A 26,587-nucleotide genomic window follows, 5' to 3' on the forward strand; every position below is an offset into this window, starting at 1 on the left:
TTTGTTCCTTTTATAATGATTAAGTGATATAAGTTCGTAATTCATTATATTGTACATGTAGTGCGGTGCTTGGAGGTTTTTAAATTTCAATGATAAAATATTGTATTATACAGGGTGTCCCACTATTGGTATACTAAGCGCGAAGGAACTTGTAGTTTTGCATACACTGATCACGTAAAAAATACTTTTAAAAAAAATTACGTCCAAAATTTTTTGCTAAATTTTTCCTGAAAATCCATGTTTTCTTCTCTAGCTTCGCGCAGCCGGCATATACCGCTTCTCTAATATGAGCATTTTATCTATGAAAACATAATCTTAAACGATAGCTCACGTGCTGGTGGCAAAGTTGGGCGGCTCGCTTGTTATGGGTGTACACATAGAGTTTTAAGAATTCATCTATTTGAAAAAAAATGCGTCTGGAATTTTTTAATTATTTTTTACGTACTCAGCGTATGCAAAACTATAACCTCCTTTGAGCTTAGTATACCAACAGTGGGACACCCTGTATATAGTATTTCAATTTTTCAAAAACATGAAATGTCGTCGCTAAATATTTAAGTATAAGTTAACTGAAAGCAATTTAAACGACTATCTTTGTGTGTGAAATTGGCATACTATGTGTAGAAGGTATTCTTATTTAATTGTAATGCATTTTAACTGTGACGATATTTGTATATAGTGTACATATTGTAATATTATTTTAAAAGAGCACTTGTTTTATATTGTGATAGTTCTCACATACTGTAGTCTGTAAATAAATGAGAATGAATTAGACATTTTTGTTTCATTTCCCATTTTACATTACCTATATGGTAACAAACTTGTTAAGGTTAAGGTAAGTTCAAAAGTAGGAAAATATTGTTTTTTTGATAGGGAGGGAGGAGAACAAATGAGTTTTATCAATAATAAGTAGAAATACTCTGGCTATTACTAACAACAGAATAGAGTAGAATCACGCCATATACATCCCATGCAATATACAACTATGAATTGTTTTATTTACATGGGCTACCTCTTTGTTTAATAATCATCAAATGTTATAATATTTAAATGATGAATAGGATTCACAATGAGATAAGGTTAATTGAATTTTTAAAATGAATATGAGCTAATTTTGTTATGAGAATACAAAAAAATGAGGAAATTGGTGGAGGAGACCCACGTTAAATTGATTTTATCGTGAGTAAAACATTCAATTTTATAAATAACGATGATTCGTTAAGACATTAAAGAATTAGATTTCTAATGCAGTCGGAATCAAACCCAACCAACCAAAAATCACTTCAATCCGTAATCCGTATACCTATAGGATCTAGTCGTATATAAGTGGATGTAAAGCTTTATAACCTTTGTATGCAAGCCTTACAAAAAAACATAAAAATTTATAAGATTTAATTCAACACATGAATGTTGTAAATTAACACTAAATTGACACTGAAAAGGTACTTTGTGTGATCTACAAAATATAATTATTACAAATGAAACGACGGAGATCATTTTTTTTTTAATTTATTGGAGTTGACATGGCAACTTAATGCTATGAACTTTTGACGTTTCCATATAAATCGTTCTGTCAGGTGTCAACTGTGCCTCGACTAATCAATCGATCGAATCCGAAATCCAGGCGTCGAATCCGCTTACTGGGTACTTGAGATCATCCCGTCGTGTAGTTTAACAAATTGTTTAACGATTGATCGTTCTTTTTACGTTAAATCCAGTGTTATTGTCTGAACATTATTTACTTACATAGAATGGAATGGTCACGAGAGAAAACATTGAGATTGATTGGTTTGCTTCAATTAAATGCCGCACTGTGGAATCCTACGCTCTGTGATACGAGACGTGAGAAACAGAAGCGCAAACAAGAACTACGCGCTATTGCCGCTGTGTTTGGAATATCGGCGTTTGATGTGACGAAGAAAATACAACACCTCCGCACTCAGTATAATAGAGAATTGGCAAGGGAAGCTATTGTCCATGCTGATGATCCTAATGATAGATACGTCACTAATTGGTACGCTTACGATTATGTACATTTTTTAAAGGACTCAAATAAGCCCTACAGAGTCGTACAATTGGTAAGTAACGAGATTAAAGTTTGAATCTCTGGTTCTGTTCTCAAATTATTATTCCATTAATGCAGAAACTAAAAATATTGATTGAATAATTTAGACTATGTGTTTATATGTTTTTATTTACAAGTTGTAACTATAAAATTATTCATGAGTCTCCTCATTCTAATAGTCATCAGTGTATTTTCGATTGCCTTATAAAATAATACTTCTATTTTATATATTTCAGGATGAACTATCAGAAACAAACAGCACGGTTCAAACTAACAATGAGTCAACATTAGGGGAATGTAAGCTAGACAATTTGTCCCCACCATCTAAAATAGCAAGAACAGATAACCATGACTTCAAAGCAGATTTACTGATCCCTGACAAAAGAGATGAATTTTCAGTCTTTGGAGAATATATAGCAAATGAATTGAGGTCTTTAAAAGGTGAAAGGAACCTATTAGTAGCCAAGAAAAAGATTCGAAATGTCATATTTGAGGTCAAAATGAATATGTTCAGTGAACCGAGAGAGCAGCCATGCCTATACACACCAGGGTCGCAGCCCCCTACAACAAGTATGGCTACAGAGAAAATATATACAACTCCTGTAATAAGTAATTTAAGTACTATAACATCACAGGCTCCACCTACCTCAGCAATCAATGAGATTATTATTAGTGGTGCATGTCACTATTCTACATTTAAAGTTGATGATTAGCATTGTCAACCACTTCCCAGTGTGGAAGTGGGTAAAAGTGATGAATATGGAATGAGACATTGAATCATACCAAAACTAAAGTTTTGAGAAAGTGCAAATAACTATAACATGATTGTATTGTATGTGTGATTGGACAATATTATAGTAAATAGTATATTTGTAAATATTCATGTAGATACTATTTATTGTACTACACCTAACAGACATAACTTTTTTAAGTTAGTTATAAATATTGTGCCATAAACTACCTACCTATAAGATAATGTTGTTTTAAATAATATTTTGTATGTTTCATACATTATGTAATATACTTTTATTTTTTTATTTTTTTTCATTAAACAAACTTTGTTTATTTTTTTTCATTAAACACATCATTTCCCATAATCAAAATTTTATGAAATTGTTATTTTCAAACTAAAACTTGAATTGCTGTTACAAGAAAGAAGCATGGTTGCAAGCACAGACTAATAATAATATACTACGTTGCAAGCATTGTTGCAAGCTGTATAATATAAGCTTATTAATAATGTATGTATTCTAAGCCATCCAGTCCAATGTTTACTAAAACCAAACCAATCGCGATGTAATAACAATAAAATGTAAATTGGAACCAAATACAAAAAATAATTATACAGTATTTAAAACCCTTGGATAATATTAAACATTGAAGCTTATTATTGAAGATTATACTTGACTGTAGTCTGTAAATAAATGAGAATGAATTAGACATTTTTGTTTCATTTCCCATTTTACATTACCTATATGGTAACAAACTTGTTAAGGTTAAGGTAAGTTCAAAAGTAGGAAAATATTGTTTTTTTGATAGGGAGGGAGGAGAACAAATGAGTTTTATCAATAATAAGTAGAAATACTCTGGCTATTACTAACAACAGAATAGAGTAGAATCACGCCATATACATCCCATGCAATATACAACAATGAATTGTTTTATTTACATGGGCTACCTCTTTGTTTAATAATCATCAAATGTTATAATGTTGAAATGATGAATAGGATTCACAATGAGATAAGGTTAATTGAATTTTTAAAATGAATATGAGCTAATTTTGTTATGAGAATACAAAAAATTGAGGAAATTGGTGGAGGAGACCCACATTAAATTGATTTTATCGTGAGTAAAACATTCAATTTTATAAATAACGATGATTCGTTAAGACATTAAAGAATTAGATTTCTAATGCAGACGGAATCAAACCCAACCAACCAAAAATCACTTCAATCCGTAATCCGTATACCTATAGGATCTAGTCGTATATGTATAAGTGGATGTAAAGCTTTATAACCTTTGTATACAAGCCTTACAAAAAAACATAAAAATGTATAAGATTTAATTCAACACATGAATGTTGTAAATTAACACTAAATTGACACTGGCAACATAATGCTATGAACTTTTGACGTTTCCATATAAATCGTTCTGTCAGGTGTCAACTGTCATGTGCCTCGACTAATCAATCGATCGAATCCGAAATCGAGGCGTCGAATCCGCTTACTGGGTACTTGCTTGGTACTTGAGATCATCCCGTCGTGTAGTTTAACAAATTGTTTAACGATTGATCGTTCTTTTTACGTTAAATCCAGTGTTATTGTCTGAACATTATTTACTTACATAGAATGGAATGGTCACGAGAGAAAACATTGAGATTGATTGGTTTGCTTCAATTAAATGCCGCACTGTGGAATCCTACGCTCTGTGATACGAGACGTGAGAAACAGAAGCGCAAACAAGAACTACGCGCTATTGCCGCTGTGTTTGGAATATCGGCGTTTGATGTGATGAAGAAAATACAACATCTTCGCACTCAGTATAACAGAGAATTGGCAAGGGAAGCTATTGTCCATGCTGATGATCCCAATGATAGATACGTCACTAATTGGTACGCTTACGATTATGTACATTTTTTAAAGGACTCAAATAAGCCCTACAGAGTCGTACAATCGGTAAGTAACGAGATTAAAGTTTGAATCTCTGCTTCTGTTCTCAAATTATTATTCCATCAATGCAGAAACTAAAAATATTGATTGAACTAAAAATTTAGACTATGTGTTTTTATGTTTTTATTTACAAGTTGTAAGTTGTAACTATAAAATTATTCATGAGTCTCCTCATTCTAATAGTCATCAGTGTATTTTCGATTGCCTTATAAAATAATACTTCTATTTTATATATTTCAGGATGAACTATCAGAAACAAACAGCACAGTTCAAACTAACAATGAGTCAACATTAGGGGAATGTGAGCTAGAAAATTTGTCCCCACCATCTAAAATAGCAAGAACAGATAACCATGACTTCAAAGCAGATTTACTGATCCCTGACAAAAGAGATGAATTCTCTGTTTTTGGAGAATACATAGCAAATGAATTGAGGTCTTTAAAAGGTGAAAAGAACCTATTAGTAGCCAAGAAAAAGATTCAAGATGTCATATTTGAGGTCAAAATGAATATGTTCAGTGAACCGAGAGAGCAGCCATGCCTATACACACCAGGGTCGCAGCCCCCTACAACAAGTATGGCTACAGAGAAAATATATACAACTCCTGTAATAAGTAATTTAAGTACTATAACATCACAGGCTCCACCTACCTCAGCAATCAATGAGATTATTATTAGTGGTGCATGTCACTATTCTACATTTAAAGTTGATGATTAGCATTGTCAACCACTTCCCAGTGTGGAAGTGGGTAAAAGTGATGAATATGGAATGAGACATTGAATCATACCAAAACTAAAGTTTTGAGAAAGTGCAAATAACTATAACATGATTGTATTGTATGTGTGATTGGACAATATTATAGTAAATAGTATATTTGTAAATATTCATGTAGATACTATTTATTGTACTACACCTAACAGACATAACTTTTTTAAGTTAGTTATAAATATTGTGCCATAAACTACCTACCTACTTATAAGATTACTAGCCGCTCCGCGCGGTTTCACCCCCGTGGCTCCTCTCCCGTCGGTCGTAGCGTGATGGAATATTCTTATAGCCTTCCTCGATAAATGAGCTATCTAACACCGAAAGAATTTTTCAAATCGGACCAATAGTTCCCGAGATTAGCGCGTTCAAACAAACAAACAAACTCTTCAGCTTTATAATATTAGTATAGATGTTGTTATAAATAACTAGCTGATCCGCGCGGTTTCACCCCCGTGGCTCCTCTCCTGTTGGTCGTAGCGTGATGATATATAGCCTATAGACTTCCTCAATAAATGAGCTATCTAACACCGAAAGAATTTTTCAAATCGGACCCATACCCATAGTTCCCGAGATTAGCGCGTTCAAACAAACAAACAAACTCTTCAGCTTTATAATATTAGTAAGTAATATTTTGTATGTTTCATATAATCTTATGTAATATACTTTTAAATTAAGTCACAATACTACTTCATACTCTTATGTATAACAAAGTAAATTATGTTTTATTTGTTTATTTTTTTTTCATTTATCACATCATGTCCCCAAATTTTATGAAATTGTTACCAAGATAATCTTTATATTGGTGTGCCACTGGTTATTTTCAAACTTCAACTTGAATTTCTGTTACAAGAAAGAAGCATGGTTGCAACACAGTATTACCATTATTTCCTAGGAAATAATGGTAATACTGTGGTTGCAAGCTGTATAAAATAAGCATAATAATAATACATATATGTATTCTAAGCCATCCAGTCCAACGTTTACTAACACCAAAACAATCGCGATGTAATAACAATAAAATTTAAATTGGAACCAAATACAAAAAATATATTATGTTTATAGTATACGTAAACATTGAAGAATGTTTGTTATTTGAAACACTTCAATTTATTAATATTGTTCTTTATTGTATTATATTGACCTCATTCTTATCATAAGTTTATAACACTTGGCTATGTGTTAACATAGTTTTAATAGATAATTGACCGTAAATATAATCACAGCTACAAATAGTTTACTTTTAGTAGTAGCTCGTATCATAAATATATCACACGCTTGTGCGGAATATTGTTAGTACCCATATTTACTAATATGTCAGCAAAATAAATTTTCTAAGCATTGACTTTGTACCTCTCGGTGGCACAATCGGTGGTGAATTTATAATTACTAATTATTATTGCAAAGTACAAATAAATAGAACACTATCTCTCCGAGGTGTACAATAGTTAAATTATGTGAGTATCTAATGAGTATTAATTTCTTTTTGTTTTAAGGTTCTAACTTCTAATTGATTCAATAGGCATGACGAAAGATTTTGAAATTCTCTTCCATAATGTGTGTATACGTTTACTATACAAGAAAAACCCTATATTTCGGTAATATACTTAAATTTAACGAAGATTAAAGCCATTTTTCAAAAAATATTTAATATCTGTGCCAAAACAGCTCGCAGGTGTCATGGCGTAGGCGTGACGTCAAACTTTGGTAAATACGTAATTATTTGTACGCATTGCGAAGAAAATTAAAAAAGTCTTTATTTAATATGTGTTATAGAAACGAATTACAAAGTTTATAAGTGGTGTGCAGTATTGCAGTGTGAATCCACATAAAGATAATGCTCAAAAATGTGTTAGTAATTATTTCAAGCGAAAAAATAATAAGAAATTATTGTATAAAGTTGGCGCGGAGAATCCCGAACCATGTATTCGTGAATTCGCAATTATATTTCTGTTCTGAGTCGATAAAGCATACGTGAAACAATAGAAAATAAATAAAAATGCGTATTCTCAACATATTCATAACAACAAAATACATCTGACGTGAGTTGTTTACTTATGCGTGACGTCACGCGTGTTTTAGTCAAAATGGCGAACTTCAGAATTTAAATGTTTTATTTTATTGATAATCTCATTAATCTTAATGTTTTTAAGATTTCTAAGTCGCTATATTTAATTTATTTATTATACATTTTCCCTTAAAAACACTAATACGATCATTTATGGATACTGTCGTCATGCCTATTCTGATTTGTACCGAGTACCTACTCAGTAAGGTTCCATTTTCATTAACCGACTTTTTCTACACAGTGTAGTAGTAATTATTGTAAGTATACCGTTTTGTAGGTAGTCGGTAGGTACCTAATTCAAATTAAATTTGAACTGTGAAATCGTAGAGTGAAATGGAGATTTTAAATTATTACAAAAATTATTTCTTGAGCATAAAATATATTCTGTGGTCACAATAGACGTTTCAAGTTTAACATATTTTTTATCTATCCGTATATCAGCTGATTGCCATCAAAAATTATTTGTTTACGTTTTTAAAAAAAGTCAACGACCGCACGGGCGGTAAAATGTAAACAAATCATTGATTATATTTAAATTTATTAATTAAATTACAGAATGGAGAAAATAATAATCTTGTTAGCTGTTATAAGCGTGACGACAGCTTCAATAAATGGGTACGGTAATGATAATGATGTGAAAACTGTTGAAGCTACTCTCGATCGCTATTCACCCTCGTGGAAGGATTTGGATAGACGACCTTTGCCAGAATGGTATGATAAAGCGAAAATTGGAATATTTCTCCATTGGGGTGTGTACTCCGTACCGAGTTTTGGATCAGAATGGTTTTGGACCAATTGGGTTGGTAAGTGAATCATCTTAAATTTATTTTCACGTCGATAGTAGATCTTGTAATTTGTATCAAACTGGCATTTTTAATTTCAGGTGGCAATAAGAAATACATTGACTTTATGAACAAGAATTACCCACCTGGATTTACCTATCAAGAGTTTGCTCCCATGTTCAAAGCTGAGTTTTTTGAACCAAATGACTGGGCAACTCTGTTTAAAAAAGCAGGCGCCAAGTAATTTTTTTTTTATTTTAATAGTACCATTTTTATTATACGCATAGAATTTTTAAATGCTTAATGCAATAATTAAATAAATATTGAACCTTGGTCAATTAATTATTGGATTATGTCCCCCTTAACAAAATCGGACAACAATAACTTTAGTATAACTAAAACTTTGCAGATATATTGTGCTCACAAGTAAGCATCATGAAGGATTTACACTATTCCCCTCGAGAAGATCATTCAGTTGGAATTCAGTAGATGTTGGGCCTAAAAGGGACCTTGTAGGGGATTTAGCACAAGCTGTAAGACAACAAGGAATGAAGTTTGGTGTTTATCATTCTCTATATGAGTGGTATAACCCAATTTATTTAGAAGACAAGCGATCTCTCTTCTTAAAGAAGAATTATCCAGCTACTAAGCTCTGGCCAGATATTAAGCAGTTGATAAATGATTACCAGCCCTCGGTTCTATGGTCAGATGGTGATTGGGAAGCTTTAGATGCTTACTGGAATTCAACAGACTTGATAGCATGGCTGTATAATGATAGTCCAGTGAAGGATGAGATTGTTGTGAATGATAGATGGGGTATTGGTATACCGTGCCATCATGGCGACTTTTATAATTGTGCTGATAGATATAATCCAGGTAGATTTAAGCAAGAAAAGTAATGATGACTGTAGAATTTTCTTATTTGGTTTGTGTTGGTATTTGGTTCTCCTATAAATGCACTTACTATAATTTTTTATCATTTTCAATTAAATGAGATATATTCAAGGATAGTAATAATAATTTATGTTTAACAAAATTGTATTATTAACAATTTAACTTAGTAGACATAAAATATTCCTATGGCATAATATTTTCCAAGTTCTATCACATTTTTTTTTTCAGGAAAACTTCAATCACACAAATGGGAAAATGCTTTTACGGTTGATTCAAAGTCGTGGGGCTACAGACGTGACATGAAATTATCTGAAATACTCACTTTTAAAGAATTGCTCAAAGAAGTAGTATCAACTGTTAGTTGTGGAGGTGTGTTATTAATTTCATCTTATGAATATAATGATCAAGTTTACATTCCATAACTTCTATGTAAAACATATTATGTATTACATAATAAATATTTTTAATTGCATAGATTCACATTATAAAATACGAAACATAAGCATCAATTATAAATACTGGGTGGTATCATATAAATCAACTGTAGTCTTAGCGATTCCTATTTTTATAATTCTAATTTTTCCTTTTAATTTAATAATCCTATTATTTCTTCCAGGAAATGTGCTAATAAACGTAGGACCAACCAAAGAAGGTACAATCGTGCCAATATTCCAAGAGCGGCTATTAGCACTAGGCGATTGGCTTCAAATAAACGGTGAAGCGATCTATGAAACATCACCATGGGTACACCAAAACGATAGCTTGAACAGTGATGTTTGGTATACTTGTACTAAAAATGAGTATAATGGTGCTAATCCCACGGCTATTCCAAGCCAATCTGATACAGTTATATCTATATATGCGACCTTTTTCTCTTGGCCAAAGGATAATGTCCTTAAAGTCAAGGATCTAGCGACTTATCTGCGGAGAGGCACTTATAGAGTCACTCTGCTGGGCAACAATGAAGTATTGCATGTAAGTTTAAGGTTGAGTGCTTGATAAGTTTCATGTTTGTAGTGTTATTGAAAGGTCTGTGTTCGTAGGTTGCATTGAACTGCGATTATAAGATGATGAGTGCTTAGTCCCTAAGTACTTAATAAAAATAAATAAGTGTATTTTCTGTTTTCAAGCCAAAATATTTGAACGATATTTGATGATTCGCAAAAAATAAAGCACCAACACTTGTAACAGTTAATAAGAATAAAACAGTATATCACACATATCATTCTTTAATGTTTATAATATTTAACATCACACTCCTAGCTAAAATACCCAACTAATATATCATTGTAATCCATACTATAATATTATAAATGCGAAAGTAACTCTGTCTGTCTGTCTGTTACTCAATCACGCCTTAACTACTGAACCAATTTGCATGAAATTCGGTATAGAGATATTTTGATACCCAAGAAAGGACCTAGGATAGGTTTTATCCCGTAAATCTTACGGGAACGGGTTTTTCTTTGAAAACGCGGGCGAAGCCGCGGGCGGAAAGCTAGTCAAGTTATAAAAAAGGGACTTTTCTACTTTTATTTAAATTGTAGTAGGGTACTTATACTGTATACATATTATAAAGTTTTCATCATTTTATTTCAGTGGAAACTCTCATCTGGTGTTGGACTCATAGAGCTACCAGACAAAGCCACAGTGAAGTCGAGCGACGCATGGTCGCTCAAGTTGTCCTTTAAATAAATTGGTAGTTGGTACAAGAAAGTTTTAGTATATGGTGTAGTGATGGAATTGTAACTTTTCATGAATAAAATTACTAAATTATTATACTTGTGTTTTATTTCTTCTCTAATGTATTTTCCTCCAATATGGTCATTAATAATGTATTTTTCAAAAACCTATTGAAATCAGACATACCAGACATACTACTTACATTAGTGCTTAGTTAGTGCCACATATAGTATAAATAGGCAAAAGGCAATAGGCAAAAGTAAAATTTTAATTCGTAATAATTATTTTCCATGCCATCAAAACCATATTATATTTAAGTTATTTATTAGCCTGTGATCAGAACCTAATGTTTCCATAATAGTCCAAGATCCCAGAGCCGTAAAGCGCGTCACACACGGTGAAGATACTATAATATTTTATCTTAAGATACTGTAATATTTTATATTACAACTGACTCGAAATTTTGTGGGTCATTTGTAACAGGATGGCGGTTCTACACGGGTCTTAGTACGCAATGACAAAAAGAAAAATGATGGTCAGAACGCTGATACCGGATACCTTAAGATACTATAATATAAAATATTACCGTATCTTAAGATAAAATATTATAGTATCTTCACCGTGTGTGACGCGCTTTAGACACAACTTATTTTCTAAAGCATATAAGTTTCGGTTCACAGTTGTCTCTAGAGTACTTTTTAATACCTGAATGTTTGTGCAACAGGTACCTATAGTGCACCTAAAACGCATGTATAGTGCTCTCGCGCTCATACTCATAGTTGAGTAATTTTTGTCTTACGGCTCTGGGATCTTACTCTATAAATTGTTTCTTTCGTCTAGAATTTTTTGGACAAATTTGAGGACAGTTTTTAATTTTGTTCTTGATAATATTGATGCAATATTGCATCTATATTTTTTTTAATAATATAAATTTGAATGCATTAAAATTAAAAATATCAAATTCAATATTCCATGTAGTTTTTATAACGATCGAAGATTGAGATTTTACAAAAGTAATAGGATTAGAATGTATGATAGGGTTTTTAAATAAAAAGAAGTATATATTGCACCAGATTATATTTGAAAGATAAAGAGTAACATTATAACAGTGAAGTGTATAGTATAAAAACAACTTATACAAGGGTAGACTTACACAATACTTCAATGAAACATCAGACAATAGTTTAGCGTACACAACCTAAATAAAACAATATGAAATCATCAACGTATCAAGCGCACTTAGCATTACATATTTCATTTTCTTTACAATTTATTAATTTAATTACAATATTTCTACTCTCACAGGCTTCCAATATCGTTGTATCAAAGCATATATAAAAATAAATGTACTTTGCTACTATAAAAATATAGTGTGCTTCTAACACTAGCAAATATAATTATTGCTCTAGTTGAATAATCAAAGCATTTTCAAGCACCATTATATGTATATGAGAAACCCACTAAATTATTGTTCGGAACACCTGATTGAATAGTACTATTTTATTATATTATTTAAATATGTAATTTTTAAATAATTAATATGATTTAAGAGTGCTATTAATTATTTTGTTTACCAGAATCTGAAAAGTTACCATATACCTATAGATACCTAGCCTCTATTGATAATAATTTTTCAAAACAAAAATTAATAGGTTCGTTTAATTTACATTCTTTTTGCAAACCAATATAAATTGCCAGTTGAAACGAGATGAAGTAAGCAATCCATTCAAAATTATATAGAAACTAGATTTTGTAAAGAAATTATTACATTTACTTTATTCCCAATATTTAAATGATATACAATAATATTTAATATTTTTTAGAATAAACTTTTATAATGTGAATCTGGTAAACAAATATGTGAAATAACTTTAAATGTGTTTATACTGAGGATAGTGATCAACTTTGAAAATATTTGATGTGAATAAATTGAAACGAATTTTTAACAATATTATATCCATGGACGTATAAAAAAAGACGGACGCCGTATTACGAACAAACAACGTGAAGCCACCATAGTAAGCTAGCGATCGTGTAAAGACAATAAACACGCACACATTCTCACCATAGTAAGCTAGTCGGCCGCCATTACGTCGTGAACTACCGACTGATTAACTGCGTCACTGTTTCACAAAAAATATTTAAAATGCCGTCTTGCGTGGTTAAATGGTGTCGCGACAGTACAATTTTAAATAACAAAACACAAGGGATTACATTCCACAGGGAAGCAAGTTATTTCTTTTATGTTTTAATGACAAAATTATTACGGCAAAATTTATAGAAAAAAATACAGCCGCCATTGTCATCAAGACAACTGTTGCCATGGCAACATGGCACACACACATGGATGTTTCGCCGCCATTACTAGGCTTCACTCAATGTTTAGGCGATATACCGTCCGTCTTTTTTTATACGTCCATGATTATATCGTTTAAATCAATTAAGCAAGTTTTTGTACTATGTATTAGAATATATTTTTATTTTTCTGGAAGCAAGCTTACAACTTATTATTTTTAATTACATCTAATATGGCTTACATTTTAGGTACAATCAAAAAACACTTTATTCATATTATGTAATATGATAAATTATTTTTTCATTGTACTTCTTTTTAAAAATATAACATCGTACGTACTAACTTATTTTTATTGGAATGTTAGTTTATAATAATTTGAAATTTACATTTAAACTTAATAGATGAATAAAGATAACTAAAAACTCATCTCAAAATTTAATCGTATTGCTTTTTTCATTATGAACCACGCTTTTATTAAATATAGGTTAAAATATTGGGCCTTTTTAATGAATATAATATAAAAGGTCTATAAATTCTACACCTACAAGGCAATTTTAGGCATATTTCAATGTTATATATATTTTCGATAAAGATAATATATTCAATTGAGATTATTGTTTAGAATTTTACAATTTCATTAACAAATCTTACATTTCTCGGTAACATAACTTATCACTGTACTATGATAGATCATTTTTATTATATACTATAATATTATGTAAGAGATAACATAAGCAGAAAACATAACATATTTTAAATTTTGTTTTTTTAAGTATGTTAGTGTTGTTACTAACTAGTTTTATTTAATGATGTTAGAAGAAAAGTTTTGGGAATTACACATGTTTAAAAGTCTATCTGTACATAAACATGGAAAAATTATTAGTTTTTTATTTGTTTACGAAATTATTTGTTTTCGTATTGAGAATCGTTTTAAGATTTTCCAGAATATTTATCAAATTTAATCCAGATTTTATATTCGACACTATATCACAAATATAATGAAATTATTGAACAGCTATTCGAAAAAGTAAGAAAATATACAGCTTGCTTCTTTAAATCTTTCAAAATGACACTTTTGCAAGGCTCTTAGGAAACCACAGAGGCGAAAATGTAAGGTGGATCCACAGACGCAGCTATGAGACAGATTGCAGCCGATCCCTTTGTCTCAATGCTTCGAGCTGCGGCATGATTGATGTTTGTTGAAATATTCTTCTATAAATTCCTCAGCGGTGATAACCAGAAATTGTTACTATTATAGACCATAATATCTATTATAGATCTATATATATAAAACTCAAAGGTGACTAATATAGTGATCTATTAACGCAAAGCCCAAACCACTGGACGTATCGGGCTGAAATTTGGCATGCAGGTAGATGTTAGGACGTAGGCATCCGCTAAGAAAGGATTTCCCGAAATTCTTGCGGGAACGGGGAATAACGGGGATGCACGTACAAAGTCGTGGGCGGAAGCTAGTTTTATATATAATCCACAAACAGCTATGATACAGATTGAAGCCGATCCCTTTGTCTCAATGCTTCGAGCTGCGGCATGATTGATATTTGTTTGTTGAAAAATTCCTCCAAAGATGCTTCAGCTAGCATGGTAGCCAGGAATTGTTCCAGGGTTATAGACCAACTGTCCGTGGGGTCTATTTCTGATGGGGAGCGAGGTGGGTCAGATTCTGTTGTGTTGCCGTTGGGGTCCGGCTGGAAATTTGAGGTTATGATTATTGATTTGTTAATGGATAGTGAAGTAGCTTAGAATATTATTGTTGGATAGTAAAATATTGTTTTGATTTTAATATTCGTAAATGTATAAGATGTGCAAAAACGATTTTAGTAAAATCTCGTAAAATCCTGTTTTGTTTTCTACTAGTTTACCGCCCGCGGCTTCGCCCGCTTTGTCTAAAACCTAATAAATTATATACTAAAACCTTCCTCTTGAATCACTCTATTAAAAAAAAACCGCATCAAAATCAGTTGCGTAGTTTTAAAGATTTAAGCATACAAAGGGACATAAGGATTAGGGACAGAGAAAGCGACTTTGTTTTAAACTATGTAGTGATAGTTATATATTTTATCATCAAATAATTCGCTTTCGTTAAATATATACCAAGAAAAAAAAGTATTTTTTTTAATGCTATTTATCGTGCAAATTTTAAATCAATCCGGTTATTACTGTGTTGTTTTTTTAAACGTAAACTCACTTCTACAGCGGAAGGTTGTGCAGCGGCGGCCATATACAAGCTGTCCTGAGACATTTCGCGGCCTAAGTTCGGTCGATGATTCCATTCGCCTAATTGTAGAAGCAAAGTACCTGCAAAGAAATATTTTGCATTAAACAGTATCAAATTAATGTAATGCATTTGCATAAAATAGTATCAAATAAATGACTCTTAGTGTGGTTATATGTGGAATGCTTTAGGTAATGTTGAACTAATGGGAGGCCAAAATGTTACAATAACATTGTGTGATAAATTAACTTGAACTATTGGTTATAATGTAGATGAATAAATATAGAATGGATGTCCATATCGTCTCTTTCACTCATCAGGCATCACTGTATGGATATAACTTTTACGCGAATACCACTGGCCGGAACTTTAGCAGTGCTGCTTATTATTTCATTATTTAGTCCGCATGCGTACTGGCGCTGTATGCTTTGGGGCGCTATTTTTACTTACTTCACTACAATTATACGCGAGTATTTTCGTAGTGCTGTTGTATAGATTGGAAAAATAGTTATTTCCAATCTATACGTGACTAGTTTCACACCGTTGCGTACTGGCCTTGTATAGAATGGAAATACGCGCGATAGACATACTTGTCGCGGGTTAAACGCACATCTACTATACGATGTTATTAACTCACCAGCTCTAGCGGTCGCTTCGTACAGCGGCGCGGAGTGCTGTGTGAGGTCGTGCAGCGCGGCCAGCAGGCGCAGGAAGTGCGCGCGCGGCAGCCGCGGGGCGCGCGGCACGACCGCCCCGCTCGGCGGCGCGGCGGCGACTGGCGTGCACGCGGCCGAGTTGCTGGATAGACCCCATAGTGCGCATGCGCGCACGCACTCCGCTGATGGGCATTCTGTACACACACATTTTAATACATTAGTATACAATAAACAAGTAGACTTATAATCATACTGAAAAATTGTCCAAAGCAAAACTCTGCCTATGCGTGTATAAGGCAGAGTTTTCTAATGAGTGAGACTTTGAACATTACAGCCACGAAATAATGTGTTTATTTCAATTAATGTCGCTTGGACACTTTTGACAACCTTTTTAAAGGCCTTATTGTTTATAATACGTCAATGACAAATAAAAACAAAACTATAATGGATTATTATCTGTCCCTAGTCATATCTTGTTTAAGCACATGCGCTTTCTCACTAATTTATTACGTACGAACATCTATTCTATGGATTACTATACATTCAAATAATAATAAAAAAAGATTGATCTCTTACTAAAACTATAAATTAAAAAACGTTTTTATTGAGTTAAAATAGAGACCTGCTTGACTACAAGTGCTGTCCGATGACTTATCCAAATGATTCGCATCATTCACTTCGCTTATTGATCGTTGTAATGGAGGCGGCTCAGGAGTGGATGGATTTTCGACGCTAGAATTAAAAGTGATATATATCATATACAACACGTTAACATTATTTTACACATTTCGTGAGTTTTAATACAATTTTACATATTTAACAATTGATCCATAGAAAAGCTTGCCAGTTAAGTGACAACAGCGTCGGCGCGTACGCACAGTACAGAGTAATGTGGCCTTTATTGCTTACGTATCAAAGAAGGATATCGCATCCACTGCCAGCTTCCCTGCCAGAGCAATCTCGACCTTATTGCTTACGTATCAAAGAAGGATATCGCGTCCGCGGCCAGCTCCTCGCCAGTATCAGTGAAGCGCGAAGGTCGCAGGTCGAGCGGGGACAGCAAGGGCGGTGCGTGTGCACAGTACAGCGCCCGGAGACGACGCTGAGAGTCAGCGCGCGTGCTGAGACCGACGCCCACGCTGAGACCGCGCGCGCTGACCAGACCGTCGTCGTCGTGGTCCATTAGCTGGGGGACGAAATTCAAATTTAGAATTCGAATCAATTACATAATTTCTGTTTAGGAAAATTGTGATATCCGACACATTTTTGTTTGTTTTGAGTTTCAATGCATCTCTATTTTGTCAGGAGATTGTTTATTTTCTCCAAAGTGCTTTGTATGACGTCCGTTTATTATGACGTGTTATTATAAACGGATTTCACTGTATATCAATCGAATACACTGTACACATTCCAATTCACATTGAAAATCAAGACACGATCTTTTTCTCCACAATCACAGCGACGCGTCGAACTATACGCACGCGCTTGCGGTTGTGCACGCTGTACTACGAACAATAAATCATAATACATATAATCATTTATTACAGACAATCTAATCGCAGACGCGCGCGCTCTGAAACTCGTCGATTTTGTCATCTATTAGCTAGCGGTAAGATGATAAGATGAACAAAATTCTAATGTAATCAATTTAAGTGTCGTTGAAATTGTTTCATAATAAAATCGAGTAAAATTATAATTTTTTTTTTCAGAATATGGCAGCTATAAACTTAGTTAAGGAAGCGATAATCTCATGATCAATGTTTTACTTGGATAAATAAAATTTCAATAAAGATTCTAACTTTATTGAAAGTTTATCTGTGCGATTCTTTCGTTTCATACCTTAAATATCCTCGCCGTGATGGCCTCCGCGTAATCTCCTTTAGCCCAAGGCGAAAGAGCGGTATAAATGGTTCTGAATTGTCCGTAGTCAAGACGGTACGCTTCGTATGGAGCTTCTAGTCGTTCGGACGGCACACGCTTAGCCCAGAAGAGTTCTTCGCGAATTATGCTCAATAATTCCTGTCAAACAATATGACGAGTAATAAAACTTTTTTTTTAACTTGGGTGGCAAGTATGATTTGCCATTTAAGAATTTTTTCAGAAGTAGTTTTACTGAATTCTTCCAAGTACAGACAGCGATCATATTTTTATACACGTATATTATTGCCATTGATAACTTTTGGCAAAGCCATATATCATTCAAATACAACTGGTCACTACGACCAAACTTACGAATCAGATGTTGACTAAATGACCAAATTTAACAAGAGAGTTATTCACAACAAAAAATGGTTAAGTCTGTAAAGTCGGTTTACTGACGATAGTTGAACGTGACAACTTCTGATTGTGCTTCTTTGTCGCTCGTCCCGCGCTCTCGCTTGCACTTCAAGCCTCACATGGAACGCCTCAGAGCGAGGTAACGCCGCATGAGTCATGTTTTTTCATGCGTGCAGCCGGCTGTATCGAATTATAAGACGTTGTCACGTCAAAAAAAATTTGAAAAATTTCCATACTTGCAACTCATTAGGCTCCAAGAGCCTGTCCTGCTGCAGCGCCCTGAGGGTGTTCTTCTCCAGACTATCCTCTAACTGTCTCACCACTCGCAGACGATGTTTCAACCGCAAGTGTTCTATACATTCACTGCTGACATTCGCACCGTACATGCGGTACGATTGGTACACTAGGTCTAGGATTTTTATCGTCTGTGGAATTTTATGGTGAAAATTTATTTTCGGAATTTTTTTGGTGGTGTTTTTAATTATTTACTGGTGAAAATGTGAAATGAGAATGTGTTGAGTTACTGGTTTCAAAGGATGTAAAGAAATAAGTGAAAGGTGAAGAAGTTTCCAGAACTTTAGCATTGTGGCCATACTGATTGAGACAAGTGTGCTTATTGCTGTTATTCGAATACAGAATAGATATGAACGCGAACACAAGTCATAAATTATATTTTAACACGAATAAAAGAAACAATTTCAGATAATTATGAATAATTCAAGTTTTCACGCAAAAAGATGGGAAAAATCCTAAGAACTGGTAAATTATTGTGACTAGGTTAGTTGCTTATTAATTTTTTATTTTTATTAGAATTAGATTACCTTCTGTGCCGTTCGTGGTTCAGTAGACAGCGCCATAGCCTCATCATTGTATATTCCTTCCAAATATTCACTAAGTATTTGCATCGCTTGACCGTCTTCTGTACATTTCAAGAGTTTGTCTTTATTTACATCCAATATTGTTAAGGTCACCTGTAATTAATTGCATAGATTTTACGACCTATTTTTAGCACTATATGAGAGAAGTTGGGCACATTTTATGTAATAATTTTTAACACTATAGGAGAGAAGACGTTTGCGTAGTTGGTAGTGACTATAAGGCCGAATAAATTTAGCAAAATTTTGATGAATTTAGATCGTAAAATATTTATATACCTAGTTAATCTATACATATAATAAAATCGTAGGAAAGTCAAAACTGTACATTGAATATATTTTTTAAAGAATACTTTGTGCGTGATCTACAATCGATATTGAAGCCAAAAATATAGTTTTAAGAGTGTTTGCCTGTTTGTGAACAAAAAGATTGCAATAAAACCAGTTCATTAGATCTCATAGCTACCACATATTCTATCCAATTCCTCTTAAAGACGCAAGAAGAAGTGTTATACATTACTATCCTACCTGAAATATAACCTTAGCACCATCATAAAAGAAGCAGTCCATGACATTAACAGCACACTCGTACGGCATCACACTGATGAATAGAGTGAGGAACCAAGATAGGGATATCATTTTCATCATTCCCAGCTCATCCAATTTTGCGTGCAAATCCGGGAGCTGGGACTTAGTTAGCTCTTCTAGGACTCCTTGGTCCACCTGTGGAATACTTATAAGTTAATGTTATGTTGATTTGTACTTATGTTTTAAACGAATTCAAATATTAAAAAAATAAAATCTTCAATTTCAAAATATGTGTTTAACAATTTACATACAGTTGATAGATAAACAGAATATTATATGCATAAAAAATGCAGGAATGATCATTAGTTCCATTTTAACATTTTAATTCATTATGTATAATTATCTAGATGTTTAATACTCGCGTAGAATTTAAATGAAAGTAAAAAAAACAATTTTTTGAAACATTGTTTTTTTTTTTAATAATAGAAAGAAACAACTTACCAAAGCACCAACCACTCTCGTATTATAATAATCAGGTAACAGAGTTTCACATATAGTAGCGAGCAACCAAAACGCCTGTTCTTCAGGACAGTATATGAGCAGGACTGAAGCCACAATGTTCATCGCTTGGCAGTAACCGATTGTGGGGTTCTTTAGTGCGTATGCGCAGAGGACACGACGTAATGCTGATATACCTGGAAAATATTTTTTTTTTTTGAGTAAAGGAATTCATAACCATCATAATATATTCTAGAGTATTCTAAAAAAATGGAATCAAAAATGGCCTGTTTGACATATTCATCCATCCAAAATCTACCAGTTTTTCCGCAAACCGGACCATTATATCGAGGAAGATATTAACTAATCTTTATTTTTCCCCATTATAAAACAACGCATACAATAAAACTAACCAACATCATTCTGAAAAGCGGGATGTTCTGGCAGCGACCGATGCAGGTCCCTTTCAATCTCATCATTCGCTTGATTCTTGGAAGACAGGGCTTCCTTCACCAGTCTTTCATAAAGTCCCTTGTTCTGGACCTTCTGCAGGATGGAACCCGAGAACACACTCCACAGTTCACCTCGTAGAGATTCCGGTATCCCTTTGACTACCAGTTCACTGCCTTCTACGGTGCGGTACATGCTCACACCACGTCCTACTTCCGCCATGTGGTCTTCCCATTGCTTTTCCTGTTGAAGATTCTCTTATGATTGAAAATAATATAACCCATTGAGCCCCGAACGGCCCGATCGGTCCACGACACAATAGATTTTCTATTGTGTCTGTGATTCCGGGGCCTGAGTTAATAATAAGTATATTGAGAAATTAAAGACGTGAAACAATGGTATAAATCCAATTGTTAAAATGTGAATGGCGCAATTATTTTTACTCTGTATAAGTGTGCTATGTTAAAAAGTTTTAAAAAAACCAAAAAAAAAAACTTCAGATTACATCTTACATTTTGCGATACAAAAATATTTTTGGCAAACGTTACATTTATTTTAATTCCAAAAATGGTATTTATTGTCTACACCATCCCACGACTTTTTATGACATAAATGATCTAATTTATTAATTAATTACCTTTCTTTGCTGTATCTGCTTGATGGACGACGTCTGGTGCGTCTTGAACAGCGTCATGAGCGGCGGTTGCGGGGTCCACTCCCCCCCCTCCCGCCCCCCCACAGCCTTCACCCCCTTCTCCCTGCACATTTCACTGTCATTCGGTACATTTAAAAGGCGGCTATTGAGGTAACTATAGCTATTCCCGAAATTTGTTAGTCGAAGTGATGAGTTAGTTCCCTCGTGATGATCCAAGATAAAACATGTAGATAGAGAGCTATAACTCCAAATGCAAAGTGGTTAGTGGTTAATATAAACAATTGGTTATAAGTCAATTATAGCAACAAAAATACAATGTAAAATTACAATTTTATTCAAATCAGAAATCAGATTATATATCAAATTTATGATTATAATTTAATACATTATACAATGTAAATATGGCAATACTTTTAAAAATATGTCTAGCATATATATTATATATCTAGCATTTTTGTAAATGCAACATTAATAAATATTACAGACATGCTCATCACCCACCAGTTTCGAATACTTACTTCGGTAACTTAGCAAGCAGCTCCGATATCTTGTGAACGAGGAAGTCTCGGTCCGTAATATTACCAAATAGAAAGCTGGTATGGTACGACGTGGTGATGAGAATGCTCCCAGATTCTGAACCACCGATCCCACCAGAATCCGCTTTCTCAACTTGGTATACATTCCGTAGTGGTATCGTTACTCGGACTAGGTTTGATACCTGTTAATGAGATTTTTTTTAATGTGATTATAATTTGAAGATGATTTTTTTATAAAATGCTTAAAATTAATTAATTTAATTTTGATGTTAAAAATTATTAAGTGTGATTTAATAGTTTTCAATATTAAAAAATTATACGGTCCTCCATTTATTTTTTGTGTATTTATACAAATATGTAATAGCTTTTTAAATGAATTTTGATGAAACAATATGATCCTAGCTACTTCACCTGGATTTAAAAAGAGATCTTTTACAACAAATCTAAATTCATTAGTTAGGCTGTATAAACAAAGATTTTATAAATTTCTGTTGGATACTTTTAAGATAAGTTTTTTTTCTCTATTTTTTTGAAAGAAAAATTATATCCACCTGCTTATTAGATATTGTAATCTTTGATATATCATGGAATTAGGTTTTTCTTAGAAGCATAAAGATTGTCAGAAAGATAAAATTAAGAAACCGTTAATTATCATTATCAATACTTTATCTCTCTTTGGTCAAGATAAACTTTTAAAGAAAAGAAATAATTCGATCACCCGAAAGACGGGGTTCGAATCCCGCTTCGGGTCAAAGAAAATATTTATAAAGTATTTGAACGCTGTAAAACTAATTGAAGTCGGTTAATAATAAATATCAAATTCAACGTACCCGACTATCGAAGCAAATGAAATTCTGCGACAAGTACAGTCGTCCCCAATTATGACGTTTATTATAAGGAGTCCATAAAGTACATTCTTCTGTCCCATCCAACTTTTCCGTTTGGGGCAATCGGAATCGTAACGTATATAAATTCGATTGCTTCCTTGCATCCAAATCCCGTTTTAAAAATGAAGCTTTCTTTGGTACGTTTTTGCTGAGTTTCGTTAGTAATTCCTTGTCTATATTAAAACTGCCAGACTTGTCATCTATTAACCTAAAATAGTACATACATAATATGTTTTGTAGTAAATGGATACAATGTTTCTTATCAAATGTGTTTATTAGACTCATTTGCATGTTCAGATCGTGATGTATCGATCATTAACGCTAATTAAATAAACTGTAATAATGGACAACAATAGAACTGGATATAATAAAATTGAAATAATTTATTTTTATAATAAATATGTTAGTAATTCCCAATTTACGCCTTACAGTCATGCTTATTACAACTCTTTCAATAGTTGATTGTTTGCTACTTTTTTAATCTATTTCATCATTTATGCAAACTGTAAATTACTTATAAGTAAATTGTCAAGTTATTCATTCACACAATACTTGCATTTCGTAGCTAACTTATAAACAGAAATATGATTAAAAAGTAAATAATTTCTTACTGTTTCATCGCAATATTAGCCAATTGTTGCATCAGAGCGAATGTTTCGTTTTTCTTTAAAAACATCGTGAAATGATGCTCTCCATCCCTTGTAACTACTTTTATCGAGTCGGGAAAGAGAAGGCTGTTTGTTTTCGCTAGTTCTGTGACATCCGCCCATCGTATCTTCAAGGTTGTATTCCGACCAAATATGTATGAATAGAAACACATGTAATGCACTGAGAGATACATCCAACCCTGTCTTGGCATTTTTCCTTTCCAATAGCTGAAAATAAAGATATCAGAATAAATATTAATTATTGGGTATTTCATGCAATAGCATAAAATTAAGACCAGTCATTGTATCTGTTTGCATATACACTTAGGCAAATATCCAATATTGTACACAATAACATTAATGTACAACAATAAAACAAGTAAGTATGTAAAATATATAATTCTTGTTGTGTAAGATGTTGAAATCTACAATTCAATATTTAAGGAAAGTGGCATGGTGTTTTGTATACAATAACACATAAAATGTCAGACAATATTCATTGTTTTTTATTGATGGTAAAATTATTACAAACTAATTTCTAAACTAAGGTTTGTGGGTATTATCAAGTGAATATAAATTCTTTGGAACACTGAAATTTAAGATTTTATGAACCAAACATATAGGTATTAATTTATTCATTAAACGCAACTCATAAAATAATAATAAAAAGAAAGCTGATATTAACAACAGTCATGACATGAATTTAAACAGTTATTGCTTGTGAATCAGAAAGATGATTCATTATATTGAATTATGTTTAGAACATATTTTATAAACAATACCCATCTAGTATTACTGCATCATATTAACAGATATAAATAGGATAGTCTAGATACAACACTGACTAGAAATATAGGTAAAAAATAACAAATTTGGTTAACCTTCTCAGCATTCTGAACATACAAATAATTATAAATAATAATAAGTTTGACGTTAGGGACTTATTTAAAAATTATAATGGTTACACAAGACAATAAGACGTAGAAAGTTGAGTCTACTTTTATTTAAGACCACATAATAAGTGGCAGATTAAATATTATACCTAATTGTTATTGTTGTCACTACCAACAATATATTACATTTTAGAATAACTGTGATTTTTATGTAAGATAAATAAACTATGATATTTTATTAATATTTTTTGTATGTCATAATCTGCAAGTTTCTACGGAATTGTCTTATTATATTATTCAAACATCTGTTAATAATAATCAGTAAAGTGTTAATGAATTTAACTAATTAAGATCTTAAAATATTAACACAATAAATAACAAAATACCTGCAGGAGTAGTAGCACACAAGTTTTTCATCTTTGGGCATTCCAAATCTTTGGTGAAAGTCATAATCCACATTTTTATAGTTAATTGTGTCTTCATCTAAAAATAAATATTTTTTTTATTAAAATTAAGTGTGATTATGATTTTAAAAGGTATTTGAAAAGAGTTAATTAGTAATTACCTTCAGTAAAGTTGTCCTGTTCAGTAGCAATTATAGAATTGATTTTACAACAAACAAATTCTGTAACTTCTTCTTCAGTATCAAATGAGTGTAAGGTCGGACAAACATTCTCAAATAACCATTGCCAGTCTTGTTTTATTTCTTGTTCCGTTAATGCTGTTGCTATCACTGGTAATTAAAATATCTCAGTTAGAATACAGTAATATAGTAAAAAAATAGCAAATACACACAATACCATATGTATACCCATTATCCAACCAATAGATGAGGATCATAACAAATATTCATATGAGATTATTTGGAATATGTTTTATTTATTTATCAGATCAGCTGTTATTCACATTATATAAAAATTTACTTCTTTACCATAATAAATTTCAGAATTATTTGGCGTCTGGTGTAATATCCTGTACGGGGCTGGTTTAGTATCTCGTACACTATCTAAAGTACCCACTAGAAGTGAAGATAGGCCTTTGGATTTTCCGTGTCCTTTCCTCCTTTGCAGCACAAAATATAACGATGTCTCATCACAATCCCTAGGAGAGAAAATATGGTATATAAAGTAAGTCTTTTGATCGCAACAAAACAAAGTATTTACAATAAAACGCAAAAGATAAGCTATTTATTTAGACGAAAAGTTAATTACCACAGTGCACTTTTAATAAAAACCTCTTGAGGTTTAACCCACATGTTTACAAGCTCACAATTAAAGGTATATTATAACTGATTTCTTATTTATATGAAGAATCAAACCATCTTCAATCATCACAAGCGTAAAACATTATTTAAATAGAAGTTCAGCAATATAAACATACAGTGAAAGCAAAGATGTAAGAACGAAGCATAGACAATTTTTTCATTCCCTGATGATAGTCTGACATTGACACAATTAGCAAAATAATTGCCTATAATAAAAAATCCATACAAAAGGCCAGCGAAGTTTATAAATGGGTAAAAAAAATACAAAATCGCCTCCCGCTGTCTACAGTATGCTAAGAACCCTATGCAGCTTTTACAACAACTTTAACAAGTGTTTAACAACAAGATTTCTATGGGATTTTTTTAACGATAAGGGTGCTTTTCCACCAGTGGATCTGTAACGAGCATGGAGCGAAGATGTGTAGCAAGGGATGTGTTTTTGACGTGATAACGTTTTTAAAATCGTTTTAGTCAGGTGACATGTTCAGAAACTTGTGTCACACCAAAACCTCACGAGCGCGATCGCAGGTATAACGAGAGAGAGACGGACCGATCTCCCGTCTCATCTCGAGCGCTGCCACCAATTAGACGTTATCACGTAAACATCTCGATCGTAAACCTACCTACTTTACAACCAATTTTTTATAGAAACAATGTGGCGTCGAACTATTAATGAAGCACTATTATTGGTTCTTTACAAACTCATCCCTATTTACACATCCTCGCACATCTCTTGAAGATTTTAGAACCACTGTTTGTTAAGTATTTGACCAATTTTAAACAGTGTGGGCGCAAATACGAGCGAAAAGCTAATGTACCCGAACCATAGAAATCTAAATAACAAGACACATAGAAGTGCTGTAATGTCATAATATGAAAACCACTGTCGCCAAAATCCACACATTTAAAACGATATCTAGACAGTTCACACAAGTAAACTATGCCTTTTATTGGACAGCTTCA

General features: G+C 32.7%; 4 protein-coding genes across 6 annotated transcripts; 3 read left to right on the plus strand and 1 right to left on the minus strand.

Annotated features, from left to right (window-relative positions):
* Window positions 1-1,611: 1,611 nt before the first annotated feature.
* On the plus strand, window positions 1,612-3,477 carry LOC149905748 (uncharacterized). Its single transcript, XM_090105509.1, has 2 exons — window positions 1,612-2,078; window positions 2,302-3,477. Exons 1-2 carry the CDS (start codon window positions 1,752-1,754, stop codon window positions 2,776-2,778), a joined length of 804 nt encoding a protein of 267 aa, XP_089961635.1. The 5' UTR covers window positions 1,612-1,751; the 3' UTR covers window positions 2,779-3,477.
* A 793-nt stretch (window positions 3,478-4,270) lies between these two features.
* Window positions 4,271-6,052, plus strand: LOC149905749 (uncharacterized). Its single transcript, XM_090105483.1, has 2 exons — window positions 4,271-4,740; window positions 4,975-6,052. The coding sequence occupies exons 1-2, from the start codon at window positions 4,414-4,416 to the stop codon at window positions 5,449-5,451; spliced, it is 804 nt and encodes a 267-aa protein (XP_089961609.1). The 5' UTR covers window positions 4,271-4,413; the 3' UTR covers window positions 5,452-6,052.
* A 696-nt stretch (window positions 6,053-6,748) lies between these two features.
* Fuca (alpha-L-fucosidase) lies at window positions 6,749-11,022 on the plus strand. Of its 2 annotated transcripts, XM_090105799.1 has the most exons (7): window positions 6,749-6,956; window positions 8,123-8,370; window positions 8,451-8,589; window positions 8,759-9,225; window positions 9,472-9,612; window positions 9,860-10,218; window positions 10,843-11,022. In XM_090105799.1, the coding sequence occupies exons 2-7, from the start codon at window positions 8,124-8,126 to the stop codon at window positions 10,936-10,938; spliced, it is 1,449 nt and encodes a 482-aa protein (XP_089961925.1). In that variant the 5' UTR covers window positions 6,749-6,956; window position 8,123; the 3' UTR covers window positions 10,939-11,022. The 2 variants fall into 2 exon arrangements, with proteins under 2 accessions (XP_089961925.1, XP_089961924.1); XM_090105798.1 differs by lacking the exon at window positions 6,749-6,956 and having other exon boundaries at window positions 8,031-8,370.
* A 2,331-nt stretch (window positions 11,023-13,353) lies between these two features.
* Tbc1d8-9 (TBC1 domain family member 8/9) lies at window positions 13,354-25,760 on the minus strand. Of its 2 annotated transcripts, none has more exons than XM_090105135.1 (19): window positions 25,572-25,760; window positions 25,292-25,461; window positions 24,926-25,093; window positions 24,747-24,843; window positions 23,432-23,695; window positions 22,764-23,028; window positions 21,916-22,115; window positions 21,380-21,500; window positions 20,706-20,985; window positions 20,296-20,489; window positions 19,795-19,989; window positions 19,213-19,362; window positions 18,628-18,816; window positions 17,954-18,133; window positions 17,092-17,300; window positions 16,737-16,846; window positions 16,096-16,308; window positions 15,432-15,541; window positions 13,354-14,931 (listed from the first exon to the last, which is right to left on the minus strand). In XM_090105135.1, exons 1-19 carry the CDS (start codon window positions 25,613-25,615, stop codon window positions 14,722-14,724), a joined length of 3,369 nt encoding a protein of 1,122 aa, XP_089961261.1. In that variant the 5' UTR covers window positions 25,616-25,760; the 3' UTR covers window positions 13,354-14,721. The 2 variants fall into 2 exon arrangements, with proteins under 2 accessions (XP_089961261.1, XP_089961260.1); XM_090105134.1 differs by having other exon boundaries at window positions 21,380-21,512.
* Window positions 25,761-26,587: the final 827 nt, after the last annotated feature.

This window comes from Colias eurytheme, chromosome 9, assembly GCF_061535395.1.
Source record: "Colias eurytheme isolate Ceu_HAF_F1 chromosome 9, ilColEury1 Martin Lab GWU primary, whole genome shotgun sequence".
Lineage (NCBI taxonomy): Eukaryota > Metazoa > Arthropoda > Insecta > Lepidoptera > Pieridae > Colias > Colias eurytheme.

Bases quoted from the DNA above. Each gene is read 5' to 3' on its own strand.
- Tbc1d8-9 (XM_090105134.1), bottom strand. From the start codon at position 25,615: ATGTGGGTTAAACCTCAAGAGGTTTTTATTAAAAGTGCACTGTG. The intron at 23,029-23,431 runs GTAAGAAATTAT...GTACTATTTTAG, and splicing joins GCTAATATTGCGATGAAACA to GTTAATAGATGACAAGTCTG. The intron at 19,990-20,295 runs GTAAGTTGTTTC...AGTATTCCACAG, and splicing joins CGAGAGTGGTTGGTGCTTTG to GTGGACCAAGGAGTCCTAGA.
- LOC149905749 (XM_090105483.1), top strand. From the start codon at position 4,414: ATGGAATGGTCACGAGAGAAAACATTGAGATTGATTGGTTTGCTTCAA. The intron at 4,741-4,974 runs GTAAGTAACGAG...TATATATTTCAG, and splicing joins CCTACAGAGTCGTACAATCG to GATGAACTATCAGAAACAAA.
- Fuca (XM_090105799.1), top strand. From the start codon at position 8,124: ATGGAGAAAATAATAATCTTGTTAGCTGTTATAAGCGTGACGACAGCT. The intron at 8,371-8,450 runs GTAAGTGAATCA...TTTTAATTTCAG, and splicing joins GTTTTGGACCAATTGGGTTG to GTGGCAATAAGAAATACATT. The intron at 8,590-8,758 runs GTAATTTTTTTT...AAAACTTTGCAG, and splicing joins TTTAAAAAAGCAGGCGCCAA to ATATATTGTGCTCACAAGTA.
- LOC149905748 (XM_090105509.1), top strand. From the start codon at position 1,752: ATGGAATGGTCACGAGAGAAAACATTGAGATTGATTGGTTTGCTTCAA. The intron at 2,079-2,301 runs GTAAGTAACGAG...TATATATTTCAG, and splicing joins CCTACAGAGTCGTACAATTG to GATGAACTATCAGAAACAAA.